This window comes from Mercurialis annua, linkage group LG1-X, assembly GCF_937616625.2.
Source record: "Mercurialis annua linkage group LG1-X, ddMerAnnu1.2, whole genome shotgun sequence".
In the NCBI taxonomy this organism is placed as follows: domain Eukaryota; kingdom Viridiplantae; phylum Streptophyta; class Magnoliopsida; order Malpighiales; family Euphorbiaceae; genus Mercurialis; species Mercurialis annua.
The window spans coordinates 6,050,420-6,076,660 of record NC_065570.1 but is presented as its reverse complement, the minus strand read 5'-3'; the positions used below and the strand labels follow the sequence as shown (position 1 = coordinate 6,076,660).

Here is a 26,241-nt window from a genome sequence, read left to right as displayed (position 1 = left end):
ATTTTAGTATTTTAATCAAAAGAGGAATTTAAGCCAATAAGGGGCTGTTTTAATTATCTTATGGAATGGTTAGACCCAATATTGAAAGTAAATCCGAATTTTAATAATTAAAATATTATTAATTAGTTCGGTAATTAATGGAATAAGGGTAATGTGATAAAAGGGAAATATGGTAATTTGATTAGTTTAGTGAAACTAATTAAAGAGATAAAAGAAAAAGAATTATTTGTGATTAATTATGAAAGGCTATAGATGTGGAATGAACCTTGAATTTATTTCAAGTGTTTTCCTGAATCGAACCCGATAGAGTAGGTTCGTAATTCTCGAATAGTCGAGAATGAGAAGGAATTGTGAATCGGTTACGTTGAAATAACGACCGAAAATGATAGTGTTTTGTGAAAAGTTTTTAATGTGATGATTGTTTGTATACGATATGATATCGTATTTATGTGGCTACGTGTTTAGAGGTCGGTAATAGATTTAGAATTCTATTTTGAAATCGACTTAACACGATTCCTGAATATAGATGTGACGGAAAGTCAACTATTGACGGATCAAATTGAAGGAGCACCGGTTGGAATAGACCGAGTGGCTAATAGTGGATCATCGTGGCGTATTTAATTATTTATGGAGCGACAGTCTGTGAGTTTGCATTTTTACATGCATACATTAAAGTAATAAAATTACTATTATTACTTTAATGTGGAAATTAATGTCATAAAGCATTTTAAATATATCGTATATTTATTTTGAGTAAATAAAATTATTATGGAATGAGTCTATGAAACGTGCCATCCTATTGGGCTATAATAGGACTATGTGATCACTAGTTATTGCATGCATATTTATTTTATGAATAAAGTGGAATGGCTGTGTGAATCTAGACGACGGTCTAGAAGTCTGAGACGACGGTCCAGACATAGCGGGAGAGCTTCTAAGACGACGGTCTAGAACCCCGAACAAGTTAACGGCGATGGAACGATAGAGTTCGGCCGATTAATTTAAGGACTAACGGCGTCATGGAACATTAAATGTTATCGGTCGTTGAGTCCATGAGAAAAGTTGGAAACAGTCTAAAGAAAGGTTTAGAACTGTAAAGGATTGTGGAAAAATAAACTAGAGTCGAGCGAATGTACGGGTTCAGCCGACTAGTTTATTAACCTAAGTCTGAAAGGAGACTTAGATTGAAATGGATTAGAAATGGCATTTCATTTAAAGCATTACGTTTCTGTGATTAAACCGGTAGTATATATTTTAATATGACTATTTTATAATGTGTGAAAATATTTAATGTATGTTTGTAAGTTGTAAACTCACCAGTATATCTGACCCACGTTGTGGAACTATTTTTCAGGAATATTGCCTGTGTCTGGACGAGACTTCATCTTTTTGATTCATGAAGTCTTCGTTTTGCGTATATGGTATTTGGTCTTATCTTGATCTGTAGAGCTGCAGTAGAATAGATAGACAAACGCCTTAGCATGTCAGTATTTGCGATGTTTGCCACGCATGAACTCTGTTTTATTTCCATCGCACGATTATAATATATTTTAACGACATGCTTTAAGGTATTGAAAAATAGTTGCAACCCGGGTACACGGTAGTACCGGGAGTTTTGAGATACAGTGTAAAGGAAACTGTACGCAACTATGTTATGTGTATAATGTGGGGGCCAGCGTGGCTATATGCATGATTGCATGTTATCGATTTTGTAAAAGACGGTATTCGAGGAATACGCGTTAAAACGATAACTAGTAATTGAAAAGTAATGGTTTTAATTTAATGTGTTTGCATAATGAAATGCATTTAAATCCATAATGAAATGGTCTGCATAGTGAAATGCAGTTATCACCATAATGAGATGGTGTGTGCATAATGAGATGCATTATTAATCCCAGTGAAGTGGGTATGAAACTTGAATACATTAATTAAATAGGAAATTAATTGTAAAGTTTCATCATGATTTTATTGGAACGTTTTTAAATGGAGATTTTAAAATGTTCAAAAAATGTGTTTTGAATTCCGCGAAAAATTTGAAGTGATTTTTAAAGTGTTTTTAAGGCTTGCTACGGGTTTCGGAGCAACCACTCCCATTCCCTAGCGCCGGTCTCGACGCCGAGAATCGGGTCGTGACAAAGGTGGTATCAGAGCAATGGTCGATGAGTTGGGCCATTGCGTGATAATGTGCGAGCAATATTCGAAAAAGTTGAATTATTGCATAGTGATAAAGAGTAAAGGCTTAGAAATGTCTATCGTGTTCCTAGGAATTGATTAGTATTCATAGGAATCTACTGCAGCATATAAGAATTCGAATCATGTCTTTGTTATGTCATCGTTTTCAAAATCCTCGATCTTCAGCTTTCCCTTAGGAAGTGAGTATGTGATTATGTGATTATGTGCTTATTTGCAATTCTATGATTCGTTGATTAAAGTTGATTTCGGTTAATGAAAACCGAATATGATTGCATGTTTTCAGTAATTAAAACGTGCTAAAATGTGATATGTGGGAAGTATGAAAATTATTTGTTTAATTTTTATGTTAAAAGTTATATGGTTTATGTTTGGCTATTCGATGAGTATATGTTTAAAGAATGATGTGCGATTTGTTTGCGCATTTGAATTTGATTGGTTGCTAAGTGAGCAACGTGATTTGATTAGAATGAGTGGCTAAAAATAAGTGGAAACTCATGTTGTAGAAGTAGAACATGATAAAGAGGAGACTCATGATGAGACCTCTGTTAAGGGTAAAGGAAATGCCCATTACCTATAGTAGGTAAAAATCGTGAACGATAGAATGATAGTGATCGAGGCGTTATCGTTGACATTTCAATGGTCAACGCAAAATAAAGTGAGAACGATTTCTACAGAGTTGAAAAGATGTCTAAGGCAAACTTATTAAAACAAAATTTATGGATTGTTTTCAAATGAATTTGTTTCAAAAAAAAAAAAAAATTGTGCGCACAAGAAAAAAAAAAGTTTTAACGATAATTCTTTGATTTCAAAAAGTGAGAATTCTGAAAGGTTATTGAAAAGAAAAAGGGGACGCCCTAATTTTTAAAGTGAATTTGAGTTTTAAATAAGTATTGCTGGACACAACTCTGTAGTATCGAAAGAAGTTTGAGATAATCAAAATTGTTCGTGGGACAAAGAATTCAAGTACGTTCTGATATTCAAGTATAAGGAGAAATTCTTATCGAATATCCGGATTTCTACCCGAGTAGAAATTCGATAGCGATAGAGTAGAATTATCAGGTATTTTAGATGATAATACCGATAATGTAAGCTAGGTATATCCTTTGAGATATAAGGATTACGCGGCGGATCGAGCGAATAGATCGATTAAGAGTACGCTAGCGAGATGTTGCACTAAAGATAAAGTAGCATAGTACGAAATGTAGAAAGCTATTGAGTGAGCGGTAGCAATTGGATGTGTAGAACCATCCTATTATAATAAGTAAGTGCGTCGTGGTTAAAGACGATGTTGATACCAAAGTATAATTTCATCTTTTACGAGATATGATGAAATGGAAAAGGAGTAATCCTGAAATAAAGAGTAGAGGTGAATAAAGGATTAATAGAAAAGAGTATGGAAAGTGATTACGATCAAAGATAATCGGTAAATCTCGTGTATTGGTCATGAACGGGATTCATGAATTATTTAAAGAAAAATAAGTATAAATGGAAGAATGGATAAGTGAAAGTTAGCATTGAAGCTATATAAAGTGATGAACAAGAATTTAAGGATTGTCGTAGTGAGAATAAAAATCAAATGAGAAAAGTGATTAAGAGGCAAAGTGATTGGAGTAAGGGTGTGTGTTCTCTGACAAATAAAGTCATGAGTAGAAAGTGATGTGATAAGGAGACAAGACAATTGGGTACCAGAAATATCTTTTCTGACGCCTAGAAAGGTAGTAGAAGGTTGTATGCGTGTGCTCAAGATAGAGACGCGAGTTGTATGATGTATTTAGTGAGATTTTCACGAATCAAAGTGAATAGAATCTCAGGCTGAGAAATTGATTTAGAAAATTTCGAAGCTATGATTACACTGCAAAAACATTACAGAATAGGAAATGTTATGGCAAATGTGTTGAGTACAAAATCTTCGGATAATCTCACGCGTAATGCAAAAGCATTGACTAAATTCTTAACTCGGAAATATTATAATTTTCTAGAGAAAGAATTCTGTGGTAGAAGGAGGTAAGTTTCGGTGTGGGAAATTGATTATTGGCATATGAATTAAGGAGTTATGAAGTAATGAAGTGTATTTGGCGAAAGAATCGTCACAAGTTAATTCTGGAATTAATTCAGATTAAAGAGAAAAAAAAAGGGAGAGAATCTAAGGACGTTACGAAATAGAAAGTACAGTGACGCAATGGTGTAAGAAAAAGCTAAAAGAATAAGATTTGATATAAGAAAGTGGTAAGTACGAGTTTGACATGTGAAACTCGGAAAACATAAAGATGAGTGCAGGAGTTGTAAGATGTAGTCAATATGAAAACTGTGAGAGAAATATAAATAAGATAGTGATATTTGGATGAGAACGCAGTGGGAATGATAGGTAGAGTCGGTAAACATTAACGAGAAAGTAAAAGTAGTTGATGAGATAAGGATCAATGAAGAAATTTCATATATTGGAAAAAAAAAAGGATAAAGTATCAGAGTAGCGCAGTGGAAGCGCAAAGAATCAATATATTACGTTAAAATCAGTAATTGGTACGCAAAAACGAGTTTTAAGCAATTCGAGGACGAATTGTTTTTAAGTGGGGGAGAATGTAATACCCCGAAAATTTAAGGATATAATTTTAAAAGATCGGACAGTGAGATTAGTCCCGTTGACTTTTAGGCCGGGAATAGAAAAGTCAATTTGACGATGTAAGGTCATAATCGAGTCAAATTGTGTGAATTATGTGATTACGTGTTAGAAATAGATTGCGTGCTATTTATTATGTGCAGTGGCATTTTTGTAAATAAATGCAAAATATTTTAAAATGAGTTTTAAAATATTGTAAAATAGGTTAAATATGAAATTTGACTTTTTAAGTTAAAATAAATAAGAATGCATCGGAATTGGTTTCCGAGAAAATATTATTTATGTTAAAAAACCGTTAAAATAGTATGTAATTAATTAATCATAAAAATAAATATACTATAAAATATAGTGTAGAGATAAAAAGGAGTACAAGTGGGGTGTAGGGGTTATGACACATGTAGAACCATGTGTCATGAAAACAAATGAAATTTTAAACTAAGAACACATGGATGATATATGTCAAGTGTAGAATAATAGCATGACACATGTTAAACCATGTGTCATGTGGAGGGAATAGAACTTGGAGAGCAAGTTAACTCTCCAAGCAAAATTCACTTTATTTTCTAAAATTATCTTTCATTTTTCAAAGATAATAAAAAAAAAAAAAAGAGCTTCCATTGCCCACTTTTTCTTCTTCAAAACCGTAACCCCCACAAAGAGCTAGGACATTATTTTCTTTGATCCTCTCTTTTTCTAAAGCTTTATAAAGGTACCTATACTTTTAATAGTTAGTTTTATTCATGTTTTATTTGTTTATTTGTGAAAAATTCATGATTGTGTGGATGATTTTTCAAAGGTCAAAAAACTTGATTTTTATTTCAAATATATGATAGAAAAGATGATTAAGTTAATGGGTTTTGATTATCTTTAAACTTTACTTCATATTTTTATGGGTTATGAATTTAAAATTTATAAAATCAAAACTTTTCTTTGGATTATGGTCTAATATGATGATCAAACTCATGGGTGTTTAATAATTTTGAGTTTTGACACTTAAATCTAGGTGTTGAGTGTTAAGTACCCTTGAGATAAAGTTTAAATTTTTAAAATTTATTAAATCCGAAAATAAGGTTTAAATAATTATAATTTCAAGTTCTAAACTTGATTATGATTTTAAAAGTATATAATCTTAAGAAAATATTTGAGTAGAGAAAATTGACATGCAATTGGGTTTTAATATTAAAAAGGCTAAATTAAAATATGGGTGTTGGTTGTTTTCGGAAATTTTGAAATATTTTTCAAAGTTATGGTTTGTTTGATAAATGACTTATTTGGGTGTTCTTAAGATAAAAGCTTTGATTTTTGAGATTTACAAAATCCGGAAATTTCATGGGTAATTGTAATATGAAATTTTGAGGTTTAGAGTGTTCTTGAACTCTTGATAAAAAGTTAAAGATCTAATAATTATTTTATTTTATTAAATCTGAAAATAATATTTAGATGTTATAATTTCAAGTGAGAATCGAAAATAAAAATGTTATACCTTAGAGATTATGATTTTGAAATTTTTATGTGTTAAAGTGAAATTTTGATATGGAATTATGGTGGATAGTTGTTTGTTAGAATTGTTGTGGATGCAATTAATTTTGTGTTGGTATTTAAAAAAAAATGTAGAATTGTTAAAAATTGGAGGCCGAATATATTGATTTTTATTAGTCAAAATTGTTAATAATTTGTATGAAAATTGTTTGATAATTCGGTATTATTTTTGTAAAGCATAATTACATGGTTTATTATACATGTTAAATATTCATGCTTAGATTTATTGAGAATGGTTAAAAGTTGGTGTGAATTTTGTTAATTTTGGAGATGATTAGCAAATTAAAAAGTTAAGGGATTAAATTGTATAATTGGTTAAAATGACGGATTTGATTGAAATTAAATGAGAACTTGATTTCTGGATATATAAGAATTTGTGTATGTGAATTTGATGGTTTATTGAATTTTGTTAGATTTGGACATGATTGTCAAAGTTTAAAGTTAAGGGGTTAAAATGTAACTTTCGTAAAAATAAAGGACCAGTCAGTATTTTAACCAAAATTTCAGATTATAGATGTACATAATCTGATGTATAATGATTTTAAATGATTTTGGTAATTTTTGGAAAGATTTGAATGTTTTTGCCGAAAACTAGAGTTTTGGGGTTAAATTGTAGTTTTCCAAATTATGAGGGGCTACATGGTGTGTTAGCCAAAGTTTCCAGATTATATTTGTTAATAATCTGAAGTAGAATGACTTTGGATATTTTAAGTAATTTTCTCGATTTTAAAATCGATTAGTTTACGAAAGGACCTAAATGGTCAATTTTGAAAAGTTTGAGGATATTTTAGTATTTTAATCAAAAGAGGAATTTAAGCCAATAAGGGGCTGTTTTAATTATCTTATGGAATGGTTAGACCCAATATTGAAAGTAAATCCGAATTTTAATAATTAAAATATTATTAATTAGTTCGGTAATTAATGGAATAAGGGTAATGTGATAAAAGGGAAATATGGTAATTTGATTAGTTTAGTGAAACTAATTAAAGAGATAAAAGAAAAAGAATTATTTGTGATTAATTATGAAAGGCTATAGATGTGGAATGAACCTTGAATTTATTTCAAGTGTTTTCCTGAATCGAACCCGATAGAGTAGGTTCGTAATTCTCGAATAGTCGAGAATGAGAAGGAATTGTGAATCGGTTACGTTGAAATAACGACCGAAAATGATAGTGTTTTGTGAAAAGTTTTTAATGTGATGATTGTTTGTATACGATATGATATCGTATTTATGTGGCTACGTGTTTAGAGGTCGGTAATAGATTTAGAATTCTATTTTGAAATCGACTTAACACGATTCCTGAATATAGATGTGACGGAAAGTCAACTATTGACGGATCAAATTGAAGGAGCACCGGTTGGAATAGACCGAGTGGCTAATAGTGGATCATCGTGGCGTATTTAATTATTTATGGAGCGACAGTCTGTGAGTTTGCATTTTTACATGCATACATTAAAGTAATAAAATTACTATTATTACTTTAATGTGGAAATTAATGTCATAAAGCATTTTAAATATATCGTATATTTATTTTGAGTAAATAAAATTATTATGGAATGAGTCTATGAAACGTGCCATCCTATTGGGCTATAATAGGACTATGTGATCACTAGTTATTGCATGCATATTTATTTTATGAATAAAGTGGAATGGCTGTGTGAATCTAGACGACGGTCTAGAAGTCTGAGACGACGGTCCAGACATAGCGGGAGAGCTTCTAAGACGACGGTCTAGAACCCCGAACAAGTTAACGGCGATGGAACGATAGAGTTCGGCCGATTAATTTAAGGACTAACGGCGTCATGGAACATTAAATGTTATCGGTCGTTGAGTCCATGAGAAAAGTTGGAAACAGTCTAAAGAAAGGTTTAGAACTGTAAAGGATTGTGGAAAAATAAACTAGAGTCGAGCGAATGTACGGGTTCAGCCGACTAGTTTATTAACCTAAGTCTGAAAGGAGACTTAGATTGAAATGGATTAGAAATGGCATTTCATTTAAAGCATTACGTTTCTGTGATTAAACCGGTAGTATATATTTTAATATGACTATTTTATAATGTGTGAAAATATTTAATGTATGTTTGTAAGTTGTAAACTCACCAGTATATCTGACCCACGTTGTGGAACTATTTTTCAGGAATATTGCCTGTGTCTGGACGAGACTTCATCTTTTTGATTCATGAAGTCTTCGTTTTGCGTATATGGTATTTGGTCTTATCTTGATCTGTAGAGCTGCAGTAGAATAGATAGACAAACGCCTTAGCATGTCAGTATTTGCGATGTTTGCCACGCATGAACTCTGTTTTATTTCCATCGCACGATTATAATATATTTTAACGACATGCTTTAAGGTATTGAAAAATAGTTGCAACCCGGGTACACGGTAGTACCGGGAGTTTTGAGATACAGTGTAAAGGAAACTGTACGCAACTATGTTATGTGTATAATGTGGGGCCCAGCGTGGCTATATGCATGATTGCATGTTATCGATTTTGTAAAAGACGGTATTCGAGGAATACGCGTTAAAACGATAACTAGTAATTGAAAAGTAATGGTTTTAATTTAATGTGTTTGCATAATGAAATGCATTTAAATCCATAATGAAATGGTCTGCATAGTGAAATGCAGTTATCACCATAATGAGATGGTGTGTGCATAATGAGATGCATTATTAATCCCAGTGAAGTGGGTATGAAACTTGAATACATTAATTAAATAGGAAATTAATTGTAAAGTTTCATCATGATTTTATTGGAACGTTTTTAAATGGAGATTTTAAAATGTTCAAAAAATGTGTTTTGAATTCCGCGAAAAATTTGAAGTGATTTTTAAAGTGTTTTTAAGGCTTGCTACGGGTTTCGGAGCAACCACTCCCATTCCCTAGCGCCGGTCTCGACGCCGAGAATCGGGTCGTGACATATAGATTAAACTTTTTTTAGAAGAAAGATTGAATTTTTATTAATCAAAAGGAATTAACAAGTTCATTGACCGAGAACGGAAAGTTATCGTCAATTATACAATCTTTACCGATACAAATACTCCATTTAGCTAAGGCATGTGCAACTTGATTACACTGGTTTCGAACATGCTGAAAATGAACCCTCCGATCAGTCATAAGAGCAACACAATCGTCGGTAATCAGCTGGATGGGATCAATGGATTCATCAGGTTTCAGAATTTTGCTGATGACATTGGCCGAGTCAGACTTGAAAAAGAGTCAGTCTCCAGGGATGTCAGCAGCAAACAGTACACCAAAAAGAAGAGCTTGTGCTTCAGCTGTATCCACCTCAGTTAAACAGTTCATCACCTTAAGACCCCGCCTGATGACTGCACCAGAAGAGCTCCTACACACCACGCTCACCACTACTAGGTTAATTCTGGAAGAAATAGCTGCATCAATGTTTATCTTAATCGAGTTCACTGGAGGAGGTTTCCAACACAAGTCAACAGCAGGCTGGATAGCTTTGGATATACGATCAGAAGCTGAACCATCGTTGCATGGGAATAGCATGGCAAAATAGAGCTTCGAGTGGAATTTGCAATTACCAAAGATGAGGTTGTTTCTGTTAGTCCAAACGGTCCATAAACTTAAAATCAAGACGTGCAAAACGTCATCCTTCAAGGAGTTAAAAATATGATGTAACCATTCTGTCATGTTGCTGCAAACAAACAGGTCTACTCTGGTATTCAAAGGTGACAACAGCCATAGCCCCCAACAACATTGCATTCCTTTAGAGCATAGAGCTGAGTTTCTTCGACAGTCCCGCATCTCGGGCAAATCTTTGAGGCTGCAGGAATTCTAGCTGATAAATTTATAAATCATGGTAATGACTCATGAAGGTTAAAAAATGTCGAATCATCGGCTGAACTGCGCAGCGCCAGACCTTCAACCACAAAATGTCACACGCTCTACTTGAGGAAGAGGAAGTCTGATTCCTGCTCAAGGATTTACAAGCTTGATGATAACCGGATTTGACTGAGTAAAATCCATTTTTAGTGAGCGTCCAGAATAGTTTATTCGGCGGCAGATTCCTACTCATGGGGATTTTCAAAATGTTAGAGATGTCATCGTGGCTAAAACACGTATTAAGCTTCTCTTCATCCCAACAACCATTATTTTGTAGGAAATACCTCTCCTTACAATTGGCAGGAACATTCACATTTCCGACGGGTCTCATGTAACTAGTCGAGGTGATCCAGTTATCCTCTATAACCTTAACTAAATTACCATTCCCAATCCTCCAAGCAGTCGCGAATCCAGAACCCTCTTGCCTTCTACAATACTCTGGCAAATGTAACTTGAGCCACTTCGTGTGCCAGCGTGTGTTAAGTCAATGTTTGGGTAGTATTTAGCCTTAAGAATTCTAGCGCATAACGAATGAGGATTTTGATACAACTTCCAGGCTTGTTTAGTAGGCATGGAGAGATTAAAAGCACCAAGATTTTGAAAGCCTAAACCCTCGTCCTTTCCAGCTTACCCATGAAATTTTCTTTTTATCCTCATAGCCGCTCCACCAAAACTTTGAGATTATGCTCCGCATCTCATTGCAAAAAGAGATCTGGAGAGCAAAACAACTTATGATATATGTCGGGATAGATTGAGCTATAGATTTGATTAAGACTTCCTTACCCGCTTTGGATAAAAATCTTTCCTTCCAACAAAGGATCCTTTTATGTAACCTATCTCAGAGAAAGGCGAATATGGGTTTTTTGGAACGCCCTATCAAAGTAGGCATACCCAAAAGTTTCTTGAAGCGCTTGACTATCTGAAAACCCAGAAGCTCACTCAAAGCCTCTCTACTATCCTGTTGAACTCTTGCGCTGAAAAATAATTCAGATTTTTCAGCATTAACTATCTGACCTGATGCTTGTTCATATAAGCTAAGATTACTCTTAAGAGCCCGTCCCTCCCGAATAGTCGCTTTGATAAAAAGTGCGCTATCATCCGCAAAGAGAAGGTGGTTAATTCGAGGACCACCCCTACAAACACTGCCCCCACTAAAGCCTTGCCACAGACAGACCGTCTGATAAAAGCAGAGAACCCCTCTGAACAAAGAAGGAATAGGTAAGGTGAAAGAGGATCGCCCTGCCAGAGACCACGCCAGGGCTGTAAAAATCCGAACGAGTTCCCATTAATCAAGAACGAGAATGAAACCTTTGATATGCACGACATGATAAGCCTGATAAGGAGAGATGGGAACCCCATTTTTTGCATAACAAGCTCGATAAAACTCCACTCGACCCTGTCGTAGGCTTTGCTCATGTCAAGCTTTAGTGCGACTCACCCTGATTTCCCCTGAGAGCGCTTAGACATAGAATGAAACATCTCGAGGCAATTGTAGCATTATCCGTAATTAATCTTTCCGGTACAAATGCGCTTTGACATTCATATATGATATCTGACAAGACCCCCTTCAATCTGTTCGCAAGGACTTTTGCCATAATTTTTTAAATTACATTACACAAGCTTATTGGGCGAAGATCCTTCATAGACTCCGGAGCTGATTTTTTTGGTATCAGAGTAAGGAAAGTGTGGTTAACAAGATTGGGCATGACACTCGTGGACAGAAAATTAAGAGTACATTTAACCACGTCATGGTCGACAACGTGCCAATAAGAGTTATAAAATAGGATATGCATACCGTCAGGATCCGGCGCTTTCAATGAGCCCATTTGCTTCAACGCATCAGTAATCTCGGCTTCTCTGAATGGTTTTTGAAGAGCAGTGATTTGCTCAGCACTAAGAGAAGAGTCAATGCATTCCACCATTCTATTCTGATTTGTAGGCTCTGATGTGGAGAAAAGTTGACGGTAAAAAACCTCAATCACATTGTGAATATCAGCTCCACCCCTCCATACACTGTTAGCGTCCCGAATGCAATCGATAAAATTGTTTTTCTTGCGATTTGAGGCTTTACTATGGAAAAACTTTGTGTTGCGGTCGCCTTCCTTTAGCCAATCCGCTCGAGACCGTTGTTTCCACATTATTTCTTCTCGCTTCAACAATTCATTTAGCTCAGCTGAGACCATCACACTCTGCCCATTCCTCTCAGCACCACTGTTTTGAGTCTATGCTAACTATAGCTCGGTTAATTTCTACTTCAGTTATTTTCCCAGATTACCAAAGTTAGAATGTGCCCAATCCTTCAAGTTTGAACCACAAGTCTCCAGTTTGGTCATAAACTCACCCGAACCTCTACCGTTCTCATTCCAAACTGAGACTACAGCTTCATCAAAAAGCTTGCGGGACATCCACATTTGTTCGAATCGAAAAACACGCCAATCCTCCCTCCAACCTTAGTAGTATTAGAGCCCATAGTTTTCAACATAATGGGGGCAATGGTCAGACTTATATCGAGGTAAATGAGTTACCTTCCACCTCAGATAGATCTCCTTCCAATTTAGATTAGAAAAGAATCTGTCTAATCTAATTTGGATGAGATTCTCATTATTTCGCCTATTAGTCCACGTAAAGGAGCCACCAGAATGTCCCTAGTCCTCGACACCACAAACGTCCACTGCTTCCTTAAATTTTTCAAGTTCATTTTGATCGCTGTCTCTGCCACCCTCCTTTTCTTCATGAAACATATGAAGATTGAAGTCCCCAAACATAGCAGAGCCCGATTATTATTTCCACCAAAGAGTTTAATCTTTATTTTGCGACTCATGCCAGCCATAAATGCCAACTCCAGTCCATGCAACATTGCCAGTGACATCCTTCACAGTAAACTTAATATGATTATTTGAGGAATCCTTGACTTGGACAACGTCAACTTTCTTCCAAAAAAGCACTAAACCGCCTCTTCTCCCCTCTGAATCAACAATAAAGAAATTATAAGAATTAAAAGTTCTACAAATGTTACTAAACTCGCTCAAAATTAACTTAGTTTTTATTAAAAATAAAATGTTTGGGTAATTAATTGAAATGAAGAATTTTAGAGCCCGTACCGTCCAAGGAATTCCCAGTCCTTGGAGATTCCAACTAAAGAGTTACATTGCGTCCGGCGAGAGTGTACGCCAATGTCCCCCGATATCTCAATTATTTTTGAACCTATTCGTCAACCCATCTCGAATGTTTTTTGAGAAAAGGTCAATCAAATCCTCTCCTTGTAACATACTTCAGTCTCTTTTAGTATGAACTTTTCTTCCCGTTCCTTCTGTCTCTATAATACCATCAGCGCTCACCACTTTGTTGCGGGTCCATGACCCTATCTTTCCATTTTTCTTATCATCTTTGTTTGAACATATCTTCGCTGCTTTCTTAGTAGTAGCCTTAGTTGTTCCAAGCTTAATTATATTTAAAATATATCTATAGAGAAAGAATATTTGTGGGGGGATTTCTCCCAACAAAACAACAACCTAGCATTTTACTTCTCATAGCCTACACCATTTGAGTTTTAACTCATTAGTGATATATTTATAATTTAATTAGAAAAATTTAAAGTAAGATCAGTTATGTTTATACATGGATTCTCGGAGTCTATAGAAAGTAAGTACAAGATATTTTTATTTTATATCATTTTTTTCATAATTATATTTTTATTTAATAATATCAATCCATGTATTTTTATATTTATTATCTTTAAAGTGTCTGGGAACTTAGCTTTGATGATAAGGCTTTCTTCTCTAAGCTAGTTGTTGGCGAAAATTACCGAATTTAAATCAGACAAACAACGTCCTGAGGAGAATCGGAAATCGAACCCCGACCCCTTACAATGGAATGACTTGGCCATTAGGCCAAACCATCACATGCGACAAGACTTCTTCAAATGTATGAAGGGTAGACCCGTTGATGTGTATGGATATCCAGATCGTCCCTATGGAGCTAGATTTGAACATTAATTTTGTATTACAAATTCTGTCCGAGCTCGAGCCTAAAAAAAGGCTGCTATTTTGTGGACGAACTCGGATTTATTTTTAATTTTTCATACAAAAGGTCTAACCCGAACCCGCATTTATAGAGTATAAAGGATGGATTTGGATAAAAATTTATTGAATCTGGACCAGTCTCAACGCAAAACGAACTTAAAAACTAATAAATCCCATCAAATTTGGCTCGGGCCCGATCCATAAATGAGAAAGAAATCTAAAGTATGGAATTTTTAAAAATAGTATAGAATAAGTATCAAATATTTATTTTCTTTGTCCCAATTTTTCTAATTTTTTATCCTAAATTTTTTGTTCACTTCTAATAAACTACTCCCTCCGTCTTAAAAAAATATGCCATCTTATTATTTGGTGTTCCAAGTAATAGACCACCTTCTATATTTAGAAAGTAATTTTTAAAAATAAAAATCATATTTCTCCTAATAAATACGCATTATTATTTTTAAATAATTTAATTATTTCATATTTTAATATGGAATAAATATCATTATTAATAATAATATAAAATATACCAATAAAAAATTGGTAATCAATATATATATATTTAAAAAAAATATTAAAGATAAAAATAAAAAATAAGATAAAATAAAATAAAAAAATTTAACCAAATTAACTATATTTTTTTAATTATCTTGCTTGTCCATATGGCCTATTATTTTAAAATGGAGGGAGTAACAGTTTTTAAAGTTATTTTTTCATATTATTTTTATTTAAAATCTACTATTAAAATAATATTTATTGTTATCTATAAGTAAATACAAATTTTGAGACTATATTAAATAGAAGTATATAAAGAAAGTAAAAAAATTATAAAAATTTTATAATATTAATTATATTTTTAAAATTTTGTAATAATATGAAAGCAGATTACTAGTAACAAAGTGAAATGATTCGTTATTCATTAAAATGGTAGTTCAAATCTGAACACAAACGGACTGGTCATGTGCGCTATGGTTTTGGTTCACACTTCCTTGTCCACCATGTGCATACTTCTTTGACTAGCATTTGATTTTACATTAAATAGTTTATATGTTTTCCTCAAAAGAATAGTTTATAGGTTTTTTAGTAACAAAATTAATACTGTTTGATTCAATGTTGAATTTCGTCAAACAAAATTCAGCGTGAAGTGTGGTAACAATGCTCAAATAGTTTTTTATAAACCGGAAATTGGGCAAACACAATGTTGTTGGACTTCTTATAATAGTATCTATTTTCGACAAATATTTTTGCAAAACAGATATATTACTCTTTTTATTTTATTTTATAAAATATGCTCTATTTAAAGATACGCTTTTATATTTTTTGTAAAAATATATATTTTAGTAAATGTTTAGTAGTCTATTGGTGGATTTTTATAGGTAAAAGAACCATAATTTTGTGTTTTTTTTACCAAAGGCAAATGCTTCATTAATAGAAATGTCAAAAGTACAAAATATGTAACTCCTCAACATAACTGAGAGGGTCAGTCTAAAAGTAAATGATGATTACTGCAGAAGCAGTCATCGAGAAGGGCTTGTTTGGCCACCATGTGGGCCACCCAATTACAATCACGACGGACATACTGAAATCTAACTTCTGAGAATTGAGAAATTAGGCTAATGATATCAATTAAAATCACTTCAACATCTCTGTCGTCGGTACAGGAGGAATTAACTGCATTAATAAGAACCTGACAATCACCTTCAAAAATTAAATGATGATAGTTTGCAGCAATTTTTCCATTGATGTCCCTAATCCCAGCGCTTCTACCAAATTTTGTGTATTTTAATAAAAGAAAAAAACATTTTTTGCATTTTTTTTATAAAAGCGTGTGATCTCCGCACTATCGTTTGACAACACAATATCTCTGTTTATTCATGCATGTATATCTGCTTAGCCATAAAAAATAATAAATTTTATTGTCTTTCACAAATGGTAAATATAATGAAATCATCATACTTGATAAAATTATAGCTAAAAACAGAATAGAAGATTAAACAATTAAAGTTATTATTATTTTGATTAAAATACTTTCAAATCATGTTAACTGAAAAAAAAATTACCTGAATTTATTATTTTAAAAATACCAAACTTTTATATTTCAAATCAATCTAATTAAAAAAATAATTAGGTTTTTCGCCAAATTAAATCTTACAACGTTCACAAAAAATATATAACTCTTTTCAGAATTAAATATAATTAACACACAAATCCTCAAAACAGGTTAAATAAATTAATTTTAAAAGATTTGATTAGAATCGACATCAAACACAAAACAGAATGTATTTGTAAGACGCTAACCCATTAATCTAAGCCAACCTAACTTTTCCACTCCTTATCCTTTTATTTAAGGAAACATTTGAAGTTGCATGTAGAAATTTGACAAAAGTATGAAAAAGATGTATTAGTTAGTTTAAAAGATATTATCCATATATGTTTTCTTTCTTATATCAAATTAATGCACATTCTATATTTGCTTCACTTATTTTACTTTCAATATCTAACATTGTATCTATTATTATTTTTTCAAACTTGCATCCCATTCCCCTAGCACATGATAGATAGATTCAAACACAAAATTAATGTCACAGTTTCTTACCAAACAGCAGCAGCCTACAAAACCTAGTTTTCTACTATATCATTTACATAATCAAATGCAATGCATCAGAACAACTTGCATTCATCTTCCTCAATTTTTTTTCCATTCGTCGCTAAAGCGATTCCAGCAATTACCTCAAGATTCTGCAGAAGATGGACTTACGTCCATGCATGTACGAATGTGGCTGTAGCACAATGTTCACCCACCAAGAAGCTGGAAGTGCCCTGTACTGGACGATACCTTGAGCTCGTAAGGACTGACAAAAAGGCAAAACAACAGTTGCGGAGCTTTTACCCAGTTGTAACTAAGAGGAAGAAATCATCAAACTTGATCTCTACACATAATTTAATATTTACTTCATTTTCTCACTGTTCTTTTAAACCACTTTAGGGCATCGACATCTGAGTATAAACTCTGAACCTTATGAATACTCTGCACCCAAAACCAACTTCCCGTTTCTTCAAGTGCTCAGTTTCTGCTTGATTTAACTTCTATTTGATGCAGACCATCCCTCATTCCTTTCTCATCCTGTACATGGTTATGCGCTCTGCTGTCTATTTTTGGTCATTTTGTCCAAATCCTGCTTGCTTTATTTACCTGAGAACATGGACGAATGTCAAGAGGATACGCCACAAACTAAAAAAATACAATAAATACAGGCACATTGCAAAAACAAAAGAAACCTCTATTTCTGCCATAGACCCTCCTTGGTCTCAATATTACCAAAGAAAACTAATTAAAACATCAAAGGATGCAAAATAGCCATCTTAAGTAAACAATATTCAACGTCCTGCACCCATATCAAGCAACAAGTTGACTATTAATTTATATGCTTTAACTTCATTGATCTATTTTTCCAGTAACGTTTCTAAAGCATTCTGATATGTATACAAATAATGAGAAACAAAATAAACACACAACTAAATATTCAGAAGTGAATTTTCATTTACGCGCAATGATGCGTGAACCATAGCCATATGAACTCCCTACTGTTATCAGTCTCATGGAAAAACTGCGTGCACTTATGGAATCAGAAAATGGCAACATGCATTTACTAGGTTAAAATCGTCGTGTTTAAATTAGTATATTGCTGTTCACCAGCTTATTCTATTGGAATGCTTAAATGTACACCATCTTATAGCATAAATGAAATGAAGTAACACTCATACGGCAACAATATCCGCCTATAACATCAATAAATGCAAATGTAGGTTTCTGATTCTTCAGAAGTACTTTTTCACATAGTTGATCACTACTAAGAAGAGTCTCGTCTTCATATGCAAAAACTAATTTCTTTGGGACCGCAAAAATAATGCTCCACCACGAATCTATATTTTGGATTTAGTTGCAACCATGGCCTAACAACCAAAACCAATAAAATCTGTACAATAGAGTTCATACATGCACACCTATAAATTTAGTGCCCAATATCGAAACTCTCCATGAATATTCATACCCTATTCACAAGACTCACAGCTACAGCTTACAATTGTAGGCTACAATAAGTCATTTGCCAAAACAAAAGCTACAAAAAGGACACATAAATTGCAACTTGGAAACATTTCTGTGATTATTTCATAATTAACCTTTCTTCAAATAAATACCATTCTTTCATGTAGGCTAGTTTCTACACTAATATATGATCTGATCATGTATGCAGCATGTAATTTATAGGTATTCTACATGAATACTTATGATAAATTTCATGACAATTTTTTTTAATAAGAATAAAATGGCAGGACAAACATTTCACTTACAGTTGAGCATCAGAACTGCTTGCTACAGGAAAGCTAATGATGGGCACCTTGAGAGAAGTTACGTCTATGCGTGTATATGTGTTTGTCTACAAGGAAGTAATTTACAAGTTAACTAGAACGTGATTCAGGTCTAGATCTCAAATAATCAGGATCTCTTCTCAGAATCTCAGCTTCTCTGGCAATTTGAATATCTGAAGGCCAAAAAATTTGATGTACAACTTTAAAAAGAAAACGAGGGAGCAAGGCTGCTACTACTATGAGCAAAATGGTAAGCCAATAGGTCGGTGACTTGGCCATGTGATAAATAGTCCTGCCCAAATATTCAGACACAGTTTTTAAGTAAGTAAAAATCAAATCAAATAAAAGTTAAGGGGTCAAAACTAGAAATCAATAAGACTGACCCATAATTCGGGAAGATAGGTATAGAATCCAACACAACAACACAGGCAAATGTTATAACCACTGATCCCCAAACAGCAGCATGAGTAATATATACCCAATGCTGGACATCCATTGCCAAGTGTATATTAACAAGGATGACAACAGCAATCGTCCACAAGCTGCCCATGCTCCATATATCAATTGTGCTCTCATTATAAATGAACAACGGTATAGCGAAGAGAACGAGACTCTGCCATAGCGTGTCAGCCATTGTGATCCAAAAGAGATGCATATTGTAAGCCTCCTGTCTATGCCCTGCACCATAGAGTTTTGGATAATCCAACAGTGTGCGATGGCTTAAATCCTTGTCCAGAATACCAACAACAATGGTGGGGACGGAAGTGTATATAACAGAATAGAAAACACTACTCCAATCGGTCAATGCTGAAGTCGTTGAAAAAGCTGTGAATAATATGTACCTATCAAATGAGAGAAAACATGAGTTATTAACGCATTCAAAGAGAGGAAAAAAAACTACACACAGCCACAACTCTTGACTACTTTAAGAAAATTTAATGCCAAGATAAGTAAAAGGGGTGGGTAAAAGATAAGTAGATTAAGATAAATTAGGGAGTAGGAGCACAAAAAAATCCAGAAGCACAATATTATTCCACCAAACTAATTCACTAAGAAAATATGCGTTATTGCATACAAGTATATAAAAAATTAATTCAAAAATAGAAGTCACAGGGTAGCTATAGTCTTTCTTGATGATATACCAGATTCTTAACCACACCCTCTAAGGACCAGGGTATAGATGAAGGAAAGAGCCTTAAGTAAACATTAAAGAAAAATTGATGACAGTAATGCAGATATCAAATTCAGACCTTTTAGAACAATCACGAACAGAATGTGAATATCACAGAATTGGCATATCATCCAATCATGAGTCGCCATCTCTATGCCAATATTTACTAATGGTCTTAGTTCAATGGCAATAATATTTCATTGTGAAAATTGCATAATTGACACACAACTCCACAAGACATTATCATAGTTTGATGGCGCAAAAGAGATGTTTATATAAAAAATGGGCACACAAGCACTAGGTAACAAAGCTAGAACCTCCACTAGGGTGAGCAATGGTGGAAACACAAAAGCATGCATTTTTGTAACTTAGATGCCACCTTTTAAAAGATGCAAGGGAATAGCATGAAAAAAGCAAGCCTCCGCCACAACAATCTTGATTCTTCACAGTACAGGCTACTACCGCTCAACAGAATTCAGCACTAATGTGTTTAAAGGTCGTCGACAATTTGCCGATGTGAAAAAATCACCATGAATACTCCTAGTTCATCTATTTTCCCTGTCCAACTGCCCCTCCCTAGACTTCCATTAGTTTTCCTGGGACCCAATGAAACTAAACAGAAATTCTATCCTATACACATGCATTAGTTATAATACTCAATAAAAGATATCGGATCAAATTGGTTCGCTAATCCGGAGCAAATTATTTAAATATTTAACTTGTATTTGATCCCAGGAATATTTTTGGTAAAATCTAATTTAAATTTTCTATGCTCAGATACGTTCATCGATTATGCTAACAACTCGCATCCAGCACCTATGCCAAGCTCTAGGATGCATTTCCAACTTGCAGAGCCAGGCAGCAGTAATAACCACATATTTCACCAACATACATCATAAGACCAGACATCAAAGACCAAGAGCAAAGAAATTGGACATACCAGAATAGCATTAATACAAAAACAGCATTACGGTAGAAGTTGTAGAGAACCAAATAACCAATGCGCTGATAATTCCAGTGTCCATGAACCAGAAGCAATCTTTTCAAAAATCGGAACTGTCCCATAGCGAAATCAGATGCCATCACTGCTTGACGTCCTTCCTGACCACATATTCCAACACCAACATCCGCCATTTGGATCATTGAAACATCATTTGCCCCTTCAAATTGTAAATTGTAAGAAGCAAAGAAAGTTAAACAAGATATCCATAATCCATCGAGTGCACATACAAAATACACAATATGGACTTTCACGCCACATTTACGATACTTGTCTATCCAGTTATGCTGACAAGAAAATAAATAGAAAAGAATGCAAGCAGAATCAAGATGACAACTCACCATCACCAATAGCAAGTGTCATATCATCAGTCCGGCTCTTGATTAGATCAACAATTCCTGCCTTCTGCAATGGGGCAACACGACAACACAACACAACCCTACAGGAAATTGCGAGATCGAAAAGCTGTAGAAAGATGAAAGTACTGGAAAGTAAGTTTAAGAAAGAAGGCTTATCCTACTGCATGTAACATCAAACCCGCATATTTGATTGAGAACTTAAAGAAATACTCTTGCACGTAAACAAGTTAAAAGAGAAGCTCACGTCTGATTCCAGTTCTTTTTCCAAAATGTAGACCAAACTATTCCCGTCAATAATAAGTGCTAGTGGCCCACTTACTACTTCTTCTTTCTTGCCTTCAGATGTCTCACGGTAGTCAATGTTCGCATTCTTACTGCCATATGCCGCATTTGATGATTTTACACCATATTTGGCCTTGGCATCAGTCAAAAGTCTCCTGCATTCATTCTCTGAATTGCCATTTATAATTATTTGCACCATATTTGAGGTCAGGAGTTTGCAAGAGAGGCCAATGGAAATTGCCGTCTCTTGCTTATCTCCTGTCAGAACCCACACCTTAATCCCTGCTTGACGAAGAGACTCAATGGCTTCTGGCACACCATCCTGTAATTTGTCTTCAATCCCAGTAGCCCCAAGGAGATTTAAATCACATTCTATAAGCCCTGCTGTTTGGCGTAGTTTTGTTGCTCTGTCAGTCAAAGAAGTACTTGCATCTTCAAACCTACTTTCCCACAGCTCAAGTTCTTCTTCTGTAAGATCCCTTGCAGCAACCACAAGTGTACGCAGACCTTCTGATGAATATTCAGTCAAATGAGATTGTGTCGCACACCTTACATTATCATCTCCCTCATTGTCTTTGGCTAAAATACTGAACATGGAAGTATCAGCACCTTTCACCAGTACCTTCACAGAGTTGTCTGGAAATCTGATAACAACTGACATTCTTTTCCTCACACTATCGAATTCATGCATACCCAATACATCAAACCTAAACAGCATATGCACGGGGTAAAATTGTCAGATTCAGTGATTTATGGTGTCAAAAAGTGTCAAACATTATCTGACATTACAACTGCATGAGAGAAATTATGAAATACATTTGAGGGAAAAAAAGAAAGGAAGAAAAGAGGTTCTACCTTAGCTTCTCACCATTAACGTCGATTACTATGTGGCCAGATGTACGTTCAAATAAAGTATATCCATAAGCAGAGGCTGCAGCAACCAGTGCTTGTTCATCAGGAGACTCACCCTGATATTCAATGGTTTCTACATCTTCCTGAAGTTGATTCTCAGCACAACTAGAAGATGTATCACAAGTACGAATAGGAATGACAGTATTACATGCAGCCAGTGTAAGGAAAAATTCATGTGCAGCAATCCTCTCATCTCCAACTAAGTCCTTGTGCAGCAATTTCATAAGTTTGGAATCCACAGCAATTGTGGATGAAAGTTTCCATCTCCTGTTGGAAGATGTAGCTGCAAATGATCCCAGAGATGGAAATTCATAAATGTAAATCATGACACAAATGGCATGAACAATAAAGTAACAGCAAACTAGCAATTTGTCAAAAGATGCGCAAGTGTAAGTTATATTATATGCTTATGAACAACGCAGCAAAATTATATAAAGGGAATAATTCAATTGTGATTCTCTTAGAGAGAGATTGCAAAAATTGGTCCAAAAGTATAATAAACAGCAGTCACATATTGAAAATCCGTCCATATATGGATACAAGAAACTGTCACTTGACATTAACATGTGAGAATTTTGGAAAATAGAGAAAGAGTTCGAGTCATGGCATAAACTATTGTTGCTTATAGAAGGCAATCAGATATTCTTCTCTTTGCATAAAGTGATAATAATGTCACATATTGAACAATTTTATCAGGCATATAAAAATGCATATATTTCCCCTTTTCTCCAAATAGGGGGTTTTTTTTTTTTGAAAGACCAAATAGGGGTTTTTAAAACTCAAAAAATTGACAATTTAAATAAAAAAATCACTTTTTATGTTTAGTGCCGAACACACCCTAGTTGAATCAGTGAAAAACATGCACTCTTATAAATACAACACATCACTGAGCAAGTAAGATTGAAACTAGTCAAGCTCAAACGGAAGATGATATTCAGATTGCAAGGCTACCGATTTTTTTATACCTGCAACGTTCTCTTCCTGAAATTGGTCAGCCAAATCCAAGGAGCCTCCATAACTTTTCCCATACACACTTGCCATACGAAATTCCATTTTATTCTCTGTAAGTGTCCCTGTTTTGTCTGAAAAAATATAACGTATCTGACCTAAATCCTCATTTATATTTAAAGATCTGCACTGAAACCTTGAACCAGAACTTGTGCAATACATATGCCCATCTCCAATCATAAAATAGGACTGTCCTAAACGAACCAACTCCATTGTAATATAAAGAGAAATAGGGATCATTATCTGAAACACTATTACAGAACTTAAGAAGGAGAAGAATATCTCCATAGGTAAGCCATAGTATTTGTATCTTTTTAAATAATCCTTGCCATGTGTGAAGTATACCTTTCTGTAGTAAGGCAAGGTGTCAAGCTGGTCCTTATAGCGTGCAAGCCAAAGACCCATTCCAAGAGCCACAACCAGACACATGATGAAAAGAAAAATAGACAGCCATAGTGTTTCCCGGTTCATGTAATTTTCCAGCTTACTTCGCTTGGCCGGAGATGCTGCACTATTCAACATTGCTTTTGTTTCCTGACCAGCATACACCACAACACCAATTATCCAATTCGTGTTCTTTAGCTGACAACCACGCAAAACAATGTTTGATTGGCTGAGGGAAAACTTGTGGTTGTTAAACTCCATATTGGCTGTGAACTCATAAATATTCCTATTAGGTTGCTCACATCTGATCAGCCCTGTGATCCCACACCCTTCAGATACTGCTAAGGATGTTTCTTGTCTAGCATACCTAGTCTTCAAGTTAGACTCGCCATCTAAATTCATTGTTTGGATGTAAGCAACGCCACTAGGATCACTTGTCCCGAGTAAGACCATGTCACAAGGAATTGTCTCATCAGCAGAGATCCTCACCACTTCACCAGCTCTAATCTTTTTCCATTCTTTTGGAAGAAACTGGCCAGATTGTAGCACTGAAGCTTCTCTGTTGTTCTCATTACGGTCTGATCTGTGCCTTCTCCAGTCTTCATAACCATCCTTAATAGCTGTTACACAAAGCACAAACAGAAGAGGAAAAAGGGACACTGTTCTCCCAAATACAGCAAGCGGAGGAAGCTGATTGAGGGCAGCAATAGCTAGAAAATACAAATAAGCCACCCGATGGAACTGAATGAAGATATTTTTGGGCAAGAAGGTAAGCAATGTATACTTGCTAGTTCGGATCTCATTCCCAGTGAACTCATACTTGTCATTAGTTCTCCTAGGATCATTGATGTAGATAAACCTGGCGTCTTCTTCACACAGGACATGATCGTCAAACTGCACACTTTTGTGGCGGTTCCTTCTCTGAGATTTTGCCAATTTATCATGAAGCGAAGATGAAGCTCTAGATCCCCCTTTAGCACTAACCAAAGCTGGACCTTTAGTAATTTCAAAGCTAGCAGGAAGAGTGGCATTATTATTACCATGCGGCAGTTCCATTGCACCCCCCCACATTACAAGACGTGGATGCTCCTGCATAGGGCATCCCACTGAGAGCCCGTCAAAGCCCTGAGAGTCAACAGAATGGGGCTGCTGTTTTGTTGCAAGGGAAACAAAATTTTCTCCGGCAAAAACAGGACTACGGAAGCTGGTGTCTTCAGCTTCGTCGCAGTTCTCCAAAGAATCTAAAGAAACACAACGAGTGTTTTGAATGTCATCAGGGGTGGAAGAATCAAATGAATCATTGGGGCAAAGACAGCCCAAGGAGCCAAATCTACGAGAATGGTGAGGCAAAGATGGTGCAGAAAGATCCAATGAGTCAAGCAGAAGCTCGCCAGAAGTCATAAATAAACCTCCACCGAGGACATTGGCAAAACAAACACAACAGTAACAATTATTCAGGCCTGGAGTAAATCTAAAACAGATTCTACTCCAGGCAAAAAACAGTACAAATCTTTAAAAAATGAAAAAAAAACACCCTTCAAGAGAAGACAGGCTTATGCATAAATATGATAAATAATAATCATCAAAATGCAGGGTTTTTGAAGCAGATCCAAAGGATAATAGGACTATCAAAAAGACAAAAACCGTGATAGATCCAGATAATAAGAACAAATCTTCCTTATGAAACAAGACCTGCCAAAACTGAAAACCACACAAGACAAAACCACAAATTAATTACATTACAGTTATCACAATTCACATTCAAAAAACCAAAATGCGATTAATTGAATTAACCTGATTAAAATAAATCAAAATTACGAAAGTTAAAACAAAAAATGTACCTATCGTCTCGGGAATCGCGAAAAAGAAAAAGGTAAGACAGAACGAAATCAATGCACTGAATACGAAATCATAGCGAAAATGGCAGAAACAGTAAACTTTTCTCTGGCACCCCCACCACCGTCAGCAGCAGCAGAAACAGATCAGATCTCAATCTCACCACCACCACCACCGCCACCGCAACGAGCAGAGATCGGATTTTGTTTTTGGGAGTTAGTGATAGAACATGTGAATTGCAGGAAATTGGAAGGGAGAAATTAGGGATTTTGGTTATGGTTTTTGTAATATTGGGGAGGCACGGGAAGCGAGGAAATCGCAGTGATTTTTTAGAGAGAGAAAGAGATTTATAGAGAGAGAGAGGAGCGGTAAACCACAAATGTTGGGTTTGTCCGGTTACTGAGTTGAGTTCTGAATCGTGTTTTTGTTTTGGTGCTGTGCTGCTCTCTCTGCTCAATCTTTTAAGTAGGGGTGAGCATTAAACGGTCAAAACCGAATAACCGAACCGAACCGAACCGAATTAATCAAACCGAAATATAATTTGAAAATATGGTTCGGTTACGGTCCGAATTTTTAAAATTTTGACTATTCGGTTCGGTTTACGGTTTTTACAAAAAAATAACCGTAATAACCGAACCGACCGTATATAAAAATTACATTGTTTTAAACTTTCATATACTCACATTTATATATTAAACT

General features: G+C 34.8%; 2 protein-coding genes across 2 annotated transcripts; both read right to left on the bottom strand.

Annotated features, from left to right (window-relative positions):
• Positions 1-9,312: 9,312 nt before the first annotated feature.
• Positions 9,313-10,528, bottom strand: LOC126683065 (uncharacterized). The gene is made up of 3 exons (XM_050378927.1): positions 10,235-10,528; positions 9,596-10,149; positions 9,313-9,532 (listed from the first exon to the last, which is right to left on the bottom strand). The coding sequence occupies exons 1-3, from the start codon at positions 10,526-10,528 to the stop codon at positions 9,313-9,315; spliced, it is 1,068 nt and encodes a 355-aa protein (XP_050234884.1).
• A 6,236-nt stretch (positions 10,529-16,764) lies between these two features.
• LOC126666034 (phospholipid-transporting ATPase 1-like) lies at positions 16,765-26,000 on the bottom strand. Its single transcript, XM_050358979.2, has 9 exons — positions 25,548-26,000; positions 23,280-25,407; positions 22,258-22,597; positions 21,365-22,109; positions 21,103-21,226; positions 20,702-20,921; positions 18,974-19,432; positions 18,573-18,882; positions 16,765-17,412 (listed from the first exon to the last, which is right to left on the bottom strand). The coding sequence occupies exons 2-8, from the start codon at positions 25,105-25,107 to the stop codon at positions 18,681-18,683; spliced, it is 3,918 nt and encodes a 1,305-aa protein (XP_050214936.1). The 5' UTR covers positions 25,108-25,407; positions 25,548-26,000; the 3' UTR covers positions 16,765-17,412; positions 18,573-18,680.
• Positions 26,001-26,241: the final 241 nt, after the last annotated feature.

Bases quoted from the DNA above. Each gene is read 5' to 3' on its own strand.
- LOC126683065 (XM_050378927.1), bottom strand. From the start codon at position 10,528: ATGAGACCCGTCGGAAATGTGAATGTTCCTGCCAATTGTAAGGAGAGG. The intron at 10,150-10,234 runs GTCTGGCGCTGC...TTTATCAGCTAG, and splicing joins GTGACATTTTGTGGTTGAAG to AATTCCTGCAGCCTCAAAGA. The intron at 9,533-9,595 runs GTTTGCTGCTGA...CAATGTCATCAG, and splicing joins GCTCTTCTTTTTGGTGTACT to CAAAATTCTGAAACCTGATG.
- LOC126666034 (XM_050358979.2), bottom strand. From the start codon at position 25,107: ATGACTTCTGGCGAGCTTCTGCTTGACTCATTGGATCTTTCTGCACCA. The intron at 22,110-22,257 runs GTAGAACCTCTT...TATGCTGTTTAG, and splicing joins GTTAATGGTGAGAAGCTAAG to GTTTGATGTATTGGGTATGC. The intron at 21,227-21,364 runs GTGAGCTTCTCT...ATCTTTCTACAG, and splicing joins AAAAAGAACTGGAATCAGAC to CTTTTCGATCTCGCAATTTC.